Source organism: Hippopotamus amphibius, chromosome 10 (assembly GCF_030028045.1).
Source record: "Hippopotamus amphibius kiboko isolate mHipAmp2 chromosome 10, mHipAmp2.hap2, whole genome shotgun sequence".
NCBI classification, from domain to species: Eukaryota; Metazoa; Chordata; class Mammalia; order Artiodactyla; family Hippopotamidae; genus Hippopotamus; species Hippopotamus amphibius.
The window spans coordinates 2,101,713-2,115,241 of NC_080195.1; the positions used below are offsets into that span (position 1 = coordinate 2,101,713).

Below are 13,529 nucleotides of genomic sequence, written 5' to 3' on the forward strand. Positions count from 1 at the left end.
CATATTTATTTTGTATATGTTTATATGTGTGTGTATATATATCTACATATAGTGACTACATAAAGTGACATACAGATCACGACAAAGACAGTCTATTAATAGTAAGATGTTATTACTTATAAAATTAACCCAATACAATTATCTCCTCCTGTTTGTCTCCTTAGCCTTTAAACACATTTTAAAATTAATGTATACTATATTACTTTATTTTGGGGGGAAATGTCTGTTTTCTGTGGCACGCAATTCCGTGGTTTGTGATTTTAGCAGAAAAAAACATTAAGAGCAGTCAACAGACCGTCTATCTTCCCTAACGTAGAGACATCACTCAGCATCAGTGCTCATCACAGTACTTCTACTGAAGCTAATTATTCATCTTCAGAAACCAGGTTTATCCTAAAATCTTTATTGTATTTTTTTAATTTAATGCAGATCCTTTGTATTAAAAATACTTTTATATTAAATCTTAACCTCACTTACTAACCTGAGTAACGAATCTTGAATCCTCTTTTGCTGGTTGCATGGTCAGTGGACCAGCGGAGATATAACTGATTACTCTTGCTTGTAAAATTTGACTGTTCAGTATGGTTTCCACTCAAGACCACTAATAGAGGACTCTGACCCGAAGAACCTACATAAAACAGGAAAAACAAAAGTTATAATACGAATTAGCATCTACAAAATGCAGACTACTTTTAGCTTTTGATCAAATTGGAGTCTAACTATACAATTACAGCTATTTAGTTCCAAAGGAGACAAAGAATTCCAAACAAATAAAGCAAGAGATACATTCCCTGTTAAAAAATAATAATAAAAGAAACAATAGCCAACCAAAATAATTTCAGACATATATGCTATTAATTCATAATAGTTAAATCACATAAAAAGTTACCTATAAAACAGCAGTCACTTAAAAAATGAAAGCAGTTTTTACCTATTATTAGTATTTACAACATTGAAGGGATATAGCGAATGGAAGTTTTCATGCAATACTAGTGAAGGTATAAGTTAGTATAATCACTTTGGAGAGCACCTTGGTAATATCCAACACAAGTGAAGATTTTAATTATAATTATATATTTTATAAACTCCAGCATATGTGCACAAGTGTTATTTGTATAGCAAAATGTTTATTCTAGCATTTTTTATGGTAAAATTTAGATTATAACTTGTGGTTTGCAGTTTTAAAAAGGTATTAAAAGTGTTTTCAAAGAAATTCTACATAGCGTTTAAAATTGATGACCTAGATAGACATGTATCAGTGTAGGTAATTTTTAAAATAGCATATTGACAAGTGAAATCTATTTGCAGGTAAATATACTACAATAGCAATTGTGTAAACATTCAAAAGTGTGCAACATACAGATTGTGCGTGAGTATGACTATGTGTGTGAGTGTGTGTGTGTAACCTGTGTTACCAAGATGGAAACTAGCAAGTTCCTCACAAGTGAAGACCACCATCTTTATTCTGACACCTTTCTCAGCTGAGTTCTATAATGATCAAAATCCTATTTTGTTTTTAAACTGAGGAATATCCACTACCGGAGCCGCAGGGAGTAATAAACTCTTGGGCTAATAAAGCTTAAAATCAATATAGTCAACCTGTTTTGTTTTCTTTTGTTTTTGTTTTTTTTATTTTTGGTCAACTCATGAGTTATAAAAGAGCCACTATCTTTCAAAAAAACACAACAGATGCACTGAACATGACATTTACTGCAACAAAAATGCCAGCGCTTTACAAATTATTCATATAAAACTCTGACCTTTCATTTTATAGAAAAATCTTTGAAAGAAAAACACACCTAGTCATAGATCTTTGGTAATTTTGACAGCAACTGCTCTGATATTATCTCTATTATCTGTTGTGCTTGTGGTTTATAACGGGTGTGATCTGTCTGTATTGTGGGGAGATCACACTGTAAATGCTTCGGGCGTAAATTATTGATAATGATTTTACTCCTGCAATGAGAAGAGGTAGAAGCGCTGCCAGCTAAAACCCAACTCCACCAAGGTGAAACAAAGGAACACACATGCATTTAGAGTGATTATGTAAATGTATACAAGTATACACAGCATGTATAGGAATATGTGTTCAGACACACACACACACACACACACACACAGCCCCTGAGGTTGGCTGCTTGCCTTTACTTTTTTATGATACCTAACTGGCCTCAAGATACAGTTTCCCTGAGTCCACGTTGACAAAAGAAGTCCATTTTTGTATTTGGCTAACGCATTACTTCTTTCCATCCTAAAGACTAAGGGGAGAGTCCTCAATAGTATGTATCTGCTTTTAGGACTTCCCTGGTGGCACAGTGGTTAAGAATCCGCCTGCCAATGCAGGGGACATGGGTTCGATCCCTGGTCTGGGAAGATCCCACATGCCTTGGAGCAACTAAGCACGTGCATCACAGCTACTGAGCCTGTACTCTAGAGCCCGTGAGCCACAACTACTGAGCCTGAGTGCCACAACTACTGAAGCCTGTGCGCCTAGAGCCCGTGCTCTGCAACAAAAGAAGCCACTGCAGTGAGAAGCCCAAGCACTGCAACAAAGAGTAGCCCCCCACTTGCCGCAACTAGAGGAAGCCCTCATTCAGCAACGAAGATCAAACACAGCCAATAAAAAATAAATAAATTTTAAAAATAGTATGTATCTGTTTTAACGTACACTTAAAAACCCTCTGAAAATGAAAATATTACTTTTCAGTCCTCTGTTTCTATGTATATGAGTTTAATTTCCAATTTAGCAGCTCATCTTCGGAAGCATATAAATTGATTCATTGAGTGTCTATCCAGAGAAGCAACTTGACTATCATGATTCACTGAATCAGTAAAAGCCACACAAACACACCCAGAATCAATTACAGAATCAATTACTTTTTTTCACTGAATTGATTGCTATTTTTCTGAACTCAATGACAAATCCGTCAAAACATGTAAAAACCCTGTTATTACGTACAGTCGTAATTGTATCATGGTCTAATTTTCTGGGCTATGATAATGCTTCTGTACAAAGGAAAATGATTAATATCACTTCCAATTCAAATTGACAATTCAACCACATACTACGTTTAAGCATAGCATTGTTATAGTAAAAAGTTCATTAGAATTGTACAAAAATGCATGACATGTTGAAAAGAGTATTAGAATTTGTTCAGTAAACTATTTCACTAATCTAAAAAAAAAATTGTACATTAAAGACTCCTATAGCATTTATCACCCAGAAATCTCTGTGAGCCATTACTTTTACATATTTCTAATAAGATAATCATTTAGACGGATGAAAGTACTTTTAGCACTCTTTAATTTCCTAAAATATCTTCTAAATCAATATAACCTTAGAGGAAGGGAAAGGAAGAGCCTTTGAAATCATCTAATTTAAAGCCCCACATTAAAGAATTAAAGAATGGTTAAAGTAAATTCAGTACACGTTCCGAGTGTGTCACCAGCATTCTTATGGTTTAAAAGTTACAACATTAAGAACAGCATGGTAATGTTTTACCTACCACTTGATCTCTGAGACCACACAAGTCCAAGAATAATTCATTTTCCGTTTGGGGGAGATGTAATTTACCTCAAGAATATATTCAAGTTCTTGCATTACAAAAACATTATAATAGCATCCTTATTACATTATGCATAGGTCTCTGGTATGTAAACAAAGTTTAAAGAGACTTACCATCAAATATTTCCAGTGCGTCAAACTGCTTTTCGCTTTGGAATGTGTCCACAAAGATGGTGATGTTATAGTTTGGCTCCACTCTGATGCTCCACGAGCAAGTCTGGGAGTTAAAATAGTTGCCTGGATACCCTGGACTGAGGATAACTCCAGAAGATTCTGTCCGGACTTCATTGGCTGGGCATTGTGCTAAGGAAAAACACACCAGTAAAAGTTTTCCTTGACAAAATGAATCCAACTTCAATAGGATAGCTTCTATCCCTGGGTATACAAGCTCACGAAAGAAAGAAAAACAAAAACAAAAATCACAAAGCAATCCTACTGAGCCGTGACTGAATTTAACACAGGACACAAACTGAACAGGAAAGCAACATTGTAACATCACCCTATGATTTAAAACATGATTATGTATACAGATATTATATGACATATACGCTGACCTATAGATGAGATAAAGGACGTTGGTAGATGACATATAGATGATTGATAGATAGCCACAGATAGATACCTATTTATCTCTAAGGAAACCAAGAGTCAAAGAGATTAATCTCAGGGCAGCCAAGCTGAGGTAGCTGCCCCCTTGAGAAGCACTGAGCCTGAAAGTCTTCTTCACCTGGAGAAGGTGGGAAAGCCACAGGTAGCGCCTGCCGATCTGCGCTTGGTGAGGGAAGCTGGGAGCCCAGACGGAGGCACAGTTCACACCATCATATGCCTTTCACTCCTCGTCCACTCGCTGTAACTGAACCGTCCACACACCTCGCTCAACCGAGGGCAGGCGCCTTGCAGATGCAACGGCAGGATCCAAGTTTCCAACTAACGTGCAGGACCTCAGCTTCCCAAGGTAATATTACAAAAATCCCCGCGAAATTGTATGCAATGGTAGAAAAATCATATTTATTTCTGCCTTGATTATACTTTTAATTATGTTTAGAGTAGTCAATTTAAACATCTGATGTGGTTACTTGGGACTGTGATATGAGGTGAGTCGTGTGGGACCCTGGGCTTCTACTGTGTAAAGCAGGAGTGATTTATTGTGAATGGATCCTTAAGATGACACGGACACCTTGACACAACCTTCCCTCCCACCTTCTTTTTTTCATTATTCAACTACTACAGGTTAATCACAATAAAACTAATCTGTGTAGGTACAAATACAAAAGAAAATCACCAGAGTCTCTTAATCCGTCATCTCTCTCATTGCTAATTTAAGTATCCTCCAGAAATAGCTTGTTAATACAGTTATTGAGAGAAAATTATTTCTCTTATTGGTGATGGTTCAAAAATAAACACGTACCGAAACTATCTACAAAATGTTTAAAAGGTTAAATGATCCGCTTCTCCTCAATGGAAAAGAATTTATATCAAAGAAGTGTGTCTTATTAGTTGAGTTATCTCCTTGTAATGAATGTGTATTATTAATGCATACATTTCAAAATAAACATAGTTCCCAAACAAATGAGAACGTTTATATAATACGTTTTGATTCAAGTAATGGGTACAAAACTATTTTCCCCCTTTTTTTCATTTATCTTAGTATTCTAATTGAGCTATATCTCAAAATTTAGAAAATGTTTAGGGATAAAATCACCGAAGATGAACCATTTCATAGAATCCTTTTAACAAATATGTATTTTAGGTAGATTTCAAAGAATATTTACCATGTTAATTAATGGCAAGTAATATAAAAAATAATTGAAACCAAAACACACAGACCAAACAACTTAGTTTAAAAAAGTATTTTCTTCTGTGATGCTGGTAAGATCATTCTGTAAAATATATTATGGCCTTTTAAAAATGAACGTGTTGATATCAATAAAATAAGTTAGAGTATCTTCTGTCTGCATGTGTGCAGGGCCTGGGGTTTTAGGGTCTCCTGGGACCTGTTTTGAATTTACAATAAGAGCCAGAGGTTGGCTGTAACTAGACAGCAATAAAGCTCCTCCTCAGGGTTATAATCAGATCAAAAACATGCAAATGTTTTTCTTAAATCCAAAGCATATGTGGGCAGACGGTGTTGCAAGGTCTGACCACATGCCTGCATTTTCCTGACATGAAGATGCTACAGAGCACCTGTCATTCTGTGTCAATACACGGAACAGACAGCCTGCACCTCTGTCCTGCGATTTCATCACCACAGCTATAGCTATTAGACAACACTGGCACGGTAGACCATCTGGAAACAGGAAACCGTCCACCTGCTGAAATGCACCTGGAGAGCTGAAAGCACAGTCCAGGGTGTGATTAGAAATCAGACGCAGAGTCTTAAGCGCAGCTATTGTGATTCCCTTTGTCTCTGTTTCTTAGAGAAGATAAAATGAAAACGTCAGTGACGTGATTTGCTTCATTTCTTTTTACGACCCTTCACAGTCTCTTGCAGACACACATGTTGTTTTGCAGATGCAATGAGTCTGTCTCCAGGTGAGCGGAAGTGTCTCCACTCCTGTGTTTCTCCTGCTCCCTCCCGCCTGCTCCTCCCTGCCCTTCCTCTGGAAACTGTTGTCCCCCCACCAACGGCGGGAAGGTTTCAGAGACCTGAGGCTCCCCTAAGCTGCACCCTTCGTGCTAAAAACACCCTGCTTCCCACGGAGGCTACCAGAGACCTCCCCCTCGGGAAGCATCTGTGTCAGGTTACTGCAAAGAAGCCTCTGAAGGAACTTGCTGCTGAGACGCTGGCTTGAGCTCTGGGTCCCCTCCCTCTGCACAGAGTTACTCCTTTATCTTAGTTTTGGAGAAAAATCCAGTGTGAGGCTTAAAACCCAATGCATCTTGCAGGGCTTCAGCAAACATAATGGACTCGAGCATCAGGATTTATAGTGATACAAAAGATCACTTCTGAAAGGTGCATCTAGGTATGAAAGCCTCATGATACGGGGAACGCTGTCACCTGGAGGCCTGGAGAGGCCTTGTTGTCACACGTATGCTTCCCCAGGAAGGGCCATTCTCTACAGGTCACGGATGGTCTTTAGTGCTCGTTGATAATGCATGTTTCCAATTAAAAAATAATAATAATATTGCAAAAACAGTGATGGTTTCCCCATTGTTTATGGGGTGAAGCCACCCGACAGTGAAGACCTTTTAAAACCTGGCCTCCTTTAGGTTTCCAGCCACTTAAAGCCACGTCCTCAAACACACGCTAAGCGCGAGCTGCTGGGAGTCACCCCCTTTCCCTGGTGCCCGTGTCCTTTCACGTTTCCCAACCTTTGTTACTGCTTCTCTTCACTTTCTGAAATGCTTCTGTCTTTAACTTGAGAAGAGGCACTTCTGTGATACCCCCTCTGTGCGAAAATGTACTTGGCCTCTGTCCTGCGTTCCTGGCACGGAACCCTTGGAATTTCCTGAGGGATGGGAGTGTCTCTGAATTGAGTTAAACGGTAGGACACTCAGCTGGTGTCCAACGAAAACGCGAGAATTGGTCGGTGGTGTTGAAAAACATCCCAGACCCTCAGTTATTTTTTCCCCTAAATTAAAGTATCCAACAAGGTCATATTTATCTGTATAAAGTGTGAACTTCCAAGAAATAACTTACTCCCATTGCTCCCAAGGAGCAATCAACAACCCTAAAGTGGTGATCGTTTTCAAAGCAGCACTTCTAGACATGTGGGTATGACATTTGAAGACGTAGGACTCATAACCAGTACGATTTTTCATCAAGAATGTATTGGAGGATGGGCCCTCGCTGGAGCCCAATCAAATCATACAAACATACTGGCAGAAAAATGATAATTAAGTGCTGAAGTGATTAAGTATTTAATAGAAGACATCTGAGTCCCTTTTCCTTTTTTAAATAATGAGGCATTTAGGGAATGACAGCTAAGATAACTCAGTTCCTTTTAAACAAATTGACTCCTGAACTGAAAGAGAAGAGAACCAGGTCACCCTGCGTAGCACCTGCTACGAGGGCAGCAGGGCCTGGGGATGCCGGCTGCACACAGAGCGCCTGTCTTGCTGGCCGGACACTCCCTGCAAACATGTGAGAGCACAAGAAAGGCACGGGGGGAGGCCCCCTTGTGATGACGTACTCTGTGCCTGGACTGCCGTGAGTCACTTGCACATGAGCGAAAACCAGGTTAATCGTGGGGGAGACAACAGAATGGAGGCCATTTCCCTGTTTTTAAAGCAGCATGTGAAATAAGCACTATGCCTCTCTTCATCAATCAGCAAAGACCACCTTTGCTGAAAGTCACCTATTCTGAGAAATGTAAGGCTGTGTTTGGGGGGATTAAAATGCGCCTTAAACATGTGAAGATTTACCTTAGCTACTTTCTAAATAAAGTGGCAAAAGATGAGCTTCTTATACCCACCCCCTCCCCACCTTAAGAAAAAGCTCCTCTGGAGACCGCGGTTGCTGAGGTAAGGTGGCCCTGACACCCTGCGTTTCCCAGGAAAGGAGTGACTTCAGTGTCCTGGCTCAGCGCCCCACGCGACCCCCAGCTCCTGAGGGCGGCAGCGGGAGGCGACACCACCGCCTCGAGGGCCCCTAGTGTCTGAAGCGGGAGGCACACGGAGCGCAGGGCGCCCCTCCCGCGGAGTCTTCCACGCCCGTCAGCTCTCGCGTGGGTGCAACTCCAGGGTCCACTCTTATCGGAAATCATCTCAGTGACTTTGGTCATTTAATAATAATTCATTCCAGATTTTCTTCAGATGTTGAAAATCATTCCCCTCTATAAGGGTGACTGAAATTCTGCCTTATTAGTAATGAAAATGCACAAGGTTACCAGACACTCTGGAAGAATCAATTCATGAGCACTTGCAAAATCAGTACTATTGCAATGCAAAGAAAATTGCCTTTTATAGGGTAGATAATTAACGTTATAAAAGGCTTAGAATTAATTAATATTCACTTCATCTTTACACCAATCCCATAAGCAAGGCAGATAAAGGATCCTCATTACACACGATGCCCAGACGATTATAACCAAGGTCACTTGATAATCAAATCTAGACTCCGGGTCACCTCTTCCTAAACGTTGGCCCTTTCAAATGCTTCACTATCCGTAATAAATGATAACATTCAAATTCCCTGAAAGGGGAGAGTTCCATTCTTTAAAGGAAATAAATGTGACTGTGATTTTGAAGTTACAAAATAAAATCTATCAATTTGGAAAGCTCTTTGATAGGCAACTGGTCATACTTCTGACTTACATTGAGACATTTTAGCTTATTTACATCTTTTCCAAATCTTTTTTCTTCCAATAGTACCTTAAAGGCACCTTAAAAGTGGTGCCTTTAAATAATGTATTTTAAATGACCTAATTATATTCAAATCAATTGAATCCATAGAGTCAACCTCATAGTTTGTTCTCCTGTTGTGTATTATCTATGCTATTGCATGTGGGTCTGTGTATTTTAAGGACATAAAATTATGAAACGTGTGTACTTGTATGCACCATATGTGCATTTCAAATTCTGTACCTTTTACAGAAAAAAGCAGTACACACTGGATAATGCTATGCATGCTAAAGAATCCAGAGGGAAGGGTAGGGATGCCTACAAGCTGCCTTGAATGTATCACAACTATCAGCTCGACCAGTGGAGAGAGAGATGAGACAGGCGACAGGGATGTGCAGGGAACGTTAACGGTGGAGCCTAGGCAGTGGGTACTCTTTTTAAATTATTTCAGCTTTGCCACACGTATGAAAAGCTTCCTGACCAACTGTTGGGAAACAGCAAGACTTCTTGTTTGATGTAGCTCTGATTCATTTTGTAGAGCTAGCTAAAAGAGAAGAGTAATTAGATATTGCTGTTAGTGGGTATTTTAATTGCAAAGGAATCACTGCACAGAGACAAATTCAGATGCAGACAAAGAAACTCAGACACACAGAAGGAAGTTCAGACCAAGTCAAGTCAACAGTGTTCTGGCGGGGCAAGAGCATGTAGTATAAACCTCCTACCTTCGCACGTCGGGGGGGAACCTTCAAACTGCAGCTGGGAGCTGAGCTTACAGGTCAGCGTGTCCGTCCCGGACAGCGTGTACCCAGGGTGGCACTGGTACTTCACGAAGTCTCCTGCAAGAGTCCACACAGAGTACTTGGAAATTCTGTCCCCAGGACACACGCAGTGTGTGACTGTATTAAACACGTAGGACGGCTTAAGTTAATGTGCAAACCATTTCTGAACCAAGATTGGTATTCATGTGTAGTCTGTTTAATGCAAGAGTGCCATTTTCAGTTCTTAATTTATAAAAATGCTATCTGAAGTGTAACCAATACTTCTACAGAAATTATGTAGCAGATTTTTCTTCTTTGACTGATGTGTCTATGTTCATTCCCCTTCACCCATGACTGCTAAAAAAAAAAAGAGAGAGAAAAGGAAAGGAGGAAGGGAGGGAGGTGGAGAGAAAGAGAGAAAGAAAAGGAGAGAAAGAAAGAAAGAAAGAAAGAAAGAAAGAAAGGAAGAAAGGAAGGAAGGAAGGAAGGAAGGAAGGAAGGAAGGAAGAAAGAAAGAAAGAAAGAAAGAAAGAAAGAAAGAAAGAAAGAAAGAAAGAAAGAAAAAGAAAGAAAAAGGAAGGAAGGAAGGAAGAAAGAAAGAAAGAAAGAAAGAAAGAAAGAAAGAAAGAAAAAGAAAGAGGAAGGAAGGAAGAAGAAAGAAAGAAAGAAAGAGAAAGAAAGAAAGAAAGAAAGAAAGAAAGGAAGAAAGAAAAAGAAAGAAACAAAAAGAGAAAGAAAGGAGAAAGAAAGAGAGAAAGAAGGGAAGGAAGAAAAGAAAGAAAGGAAGAAAGCAAAGGAAAATAGATGCTTGGGATTTAAGGCTGTACAACCCAATGGCTTTAATGAGAGAGGGCTACACGATGACCTTGGCCTAATTAGCACACTGTCCTCATTAATGAAGCCATTACTAGTAGAGCAGAAACTGGGTCACATGGTTTGACCACTGGTCTGAAATAGGGCGTGACGACGGGAGGGGTGTTTGTAACTGAGAGAGAAATCCTGCGTCACAGTAACTACACGGCAAAGACATGCCACGGCTGCTTTCCTGATGTGACCTGATGATTATCTAATGAAATAGACCAGTAATGTAAAATGAAAAAACAGCATTTCTAAATATTATCATTAAATATATTCACTAACTGTACTCCAGTTAGTGGTCAATGTTTCCGTAATCATTATTTTAGCCACAAGTGTTTTCTTCTTCCAGTACATGAACACGGTTCCCTAACGAAACACAAATATCTGTTTCGTCTGTCTCTCAAAACTACTTTTCAGGAGAAAAATACAAACCAGTGAATGATGTAGGGGGCAAACGTGCTCAAAATGACAAAAGCAAAATTCAAATGGAAAAAACCAAAAAAACAAAAATCATGGAGATGAAGAAAGAAAAACATTTATCCGATGCATGACCCCTGCGGACAGCTCTCTAGCGAGGCTTCAGGACTATTTCTGACAGATGCTCACTTATTGGACTACCTAGGGTGGCTGGGTGGGTATAGAAAAGCTGAGCTGAGTTCATGGTGTCGTCATGAAGCAAACATTACCTATTTCAAAGTCCTCATCCTCGGTAAGCATTTCCGCCTGAGGAACTGCTGGGGGAGGCTGGCATTTCTTGAGCTGGAATGCTACATGGTTTATAAAACAAAATAGTAAGTGCAATCCATGTGCTGAATAAACAAAAATATTACAAAAAGCATTCCTCTGGTGGTGTTACAACGCTTAGATACAGAAACATGTCTGTATTTGTAAATTACAGTTTACAAAAGTTTCAAGATTCAAATGCTTACAGAATTACTTAATGCCAAGGAATATCTAAAACTGAAAGGGAAAAGTATACAATTCAAAAAACTGTAATGTTTAAATGAAAACACTTTACATATATTTGGAACTCTGCCAGAGCAATGGCCACCCACGGCCTGGCTCCACGTCCACATCTGGTTCTGACGTGGTCTCCCTCGGTCTCTCGTCTCGAGGACGCCCAGGTGGTAGTCCTCATGAGAGATAGGGAGCGACAGCTTTTTCCCCAGATCATTCAGCGGTCATTCTCCACATCAGTGAGGCTTTGCTCCGCCCATCTAGGACCACGTGACACTTGCTACAGAGGCTCATCGGGGGACAGAGAGGCAGAGACCCCTGAGAGGTAGTGAATGTACTTCAGTGGCCTCCACACCAGAGTTTCACAGACAATACACTTATCTTGGGGTAAATCCAAGCTTGCCACAAAAGAGATGTGAAATGATAAATACATCAGTAAGAAAAAAGGGTCACGGGAACCTCTGGCATGAAATGTGAGAAAATCCTAAACGGTCTCAGCTGGCAGAATCAAAGAACTTTAGCTGGAAACAAGGTTTATGAGAAAAATCAACCGGAATTCTTCACCTTCATCAACAGAGTGAAAATACACTGACCGTGAAAATTGAGGACAAAGAAACCTCCATTTGAAAAGTCGCTGTGAAACTTCAGCAGGACTTGATTGGTGGAACTGTACGCTGTTTCCAGGGCTGTGTTTCCGCTGAAAACTCCCAGCTGAGGTGAATTCTGATCTGGACCATCCCTAGGAAAGAGGAGGAGTCATCTGAACAGAAAGCTCCTAGTCACAGCCTAAATTAACAACCGTTTTCTTCCGACAGTTGGTCTCCTTCTCGGTGAAAGGCCATGCTCTGACCCCAGGCTCCTTCTGAAAGGGCTGGTCTGAAAACCAGAAGCTCAGGGCTCACCTGTTCCTCCCACAGCTGACCTTTCCTGAGGTATTTTCGAGACAAGGTCACATTTCTTCTAGTGACGGCAATACCATTTATCAGCCTCCTTCAAATGTCCACATTTTAAAGTCTAAATTCAGGGTGTCTCTTTAATTACACGTAAGATTCATGGAGCTCTTGCTACTGAATTGAAATATTTTTAAAATCTGAATAAAATATTACTGCCTTCTAGATACTGTGTTTAGAAATAGCAAGGTGTTTAATAGTCAAAGGTGCCTGGACTCCAGTCTCTCTGTCTCACGAGTGTGCTGAGAACAGGGACTCACTTGCTCCACTCTTCATACCTGATGGAGATTTTGCTCCTACCTCTTAAGTCTATCAGTGAACCCACAGAAACCTGCTGATATTACCGTGTGGCTTTTCCTTTTGCTGTTGTCTGTCTGTTGTGCTTTGTTTCTGAAACGGCAGCTTCATGCGGCCACCGTCACATTTCAGGCTCTCCGTTTCTGCTCATTCCCACAGCAGGGGTGTCCCTCCCGGCCCCCCCCCGCCCCCCCCGCCCCCGGAGTTCCTCCTGCAGCCTCGGAGGCCAGCCTCCCTCCTTAGCCAGGTGACGTGCCTCCCGCACAATGAGACTGCGTGTTCTGCAAACCAAGATCTGGTCTTGCAGGTCTCCTTCTCACGACCCTGAGGTGAGTCCTCACTGCTCTAGGATGAAGCCCCAAACCCTCACCATGATTCATGAGGTCCTGTGCGGTCTGCCCTGCTTACCCGGCCAGGTCACCTCTCCTCTCTCTCCCGGGCTCTCACGAGACTTCAACCGCAGCACAGCTGGTGTCCCCTCATGCTCACTGCTCACCCCGTTCTCTCGCCTTACAGGTGTTCCGGTACGTGAACAACCCCTACCTTCACAGCAACCTCGCCAACACACACACACACAGCCTTGTTAACTGTGATCAGTCCTTGAGTTTCCAGGGCAGTTTCTTCCAAAAGCACATCCTGGCTCTTCAAATCTGGGTCACGCCCCAAATGGTATGCTCTACGTTTCCTGCCATAGTTTGACAGGGGAATTGCCAGTCCTATTTCCCCCATAAACTCTCACCTCCAACCGCAAAGGCAGGAATAGTCATTCCCATAGACGGGGATATTTAGTCAAGGAGAGCTGAAGCCACTTTTCGTGGCCCATGTGATAGGGAGTCAGGGCTACATCCCCACTTAGCCTCC

General features: G+C 41.0%; 1 protein-coding gene across 1 annotated transcript in view; it reads right to left on the reverse strand.

The window, feature by feature from the left end:
* CSMD1 (CUB and Sushi multiple domains 1) overlaps positions 1–13,529 on the reverse strand; it is a 1,409,269-nt gene that overhangs the window by 109,065 nt on the left and 1,286,675 nt on the right. Inside the window, exons 44-48 of the mRNA XM_057697717.1 lie at positions 12,015–12,160; positions 11,151–11,231; positions 9,571–9,684; positions 3,680–3,868; positions 482–628 (exon numbers count right to left, since the gene is read on the reverse strand). Coding sequence (XP_057553700.1) covers positions 482–628; positions 3,680–3,868; positions 9,571–9,684; positions 11,151–11,231; positions 12,015–12,160 — 677 coding nt within the window. The remainder of the gene's footprint in view (positions 1–481; positions 629–3,679; positions 3,869–9,570; positions 9,685–11,150; positions 11,232–12,014; positions 12,161–13,529) is intronic.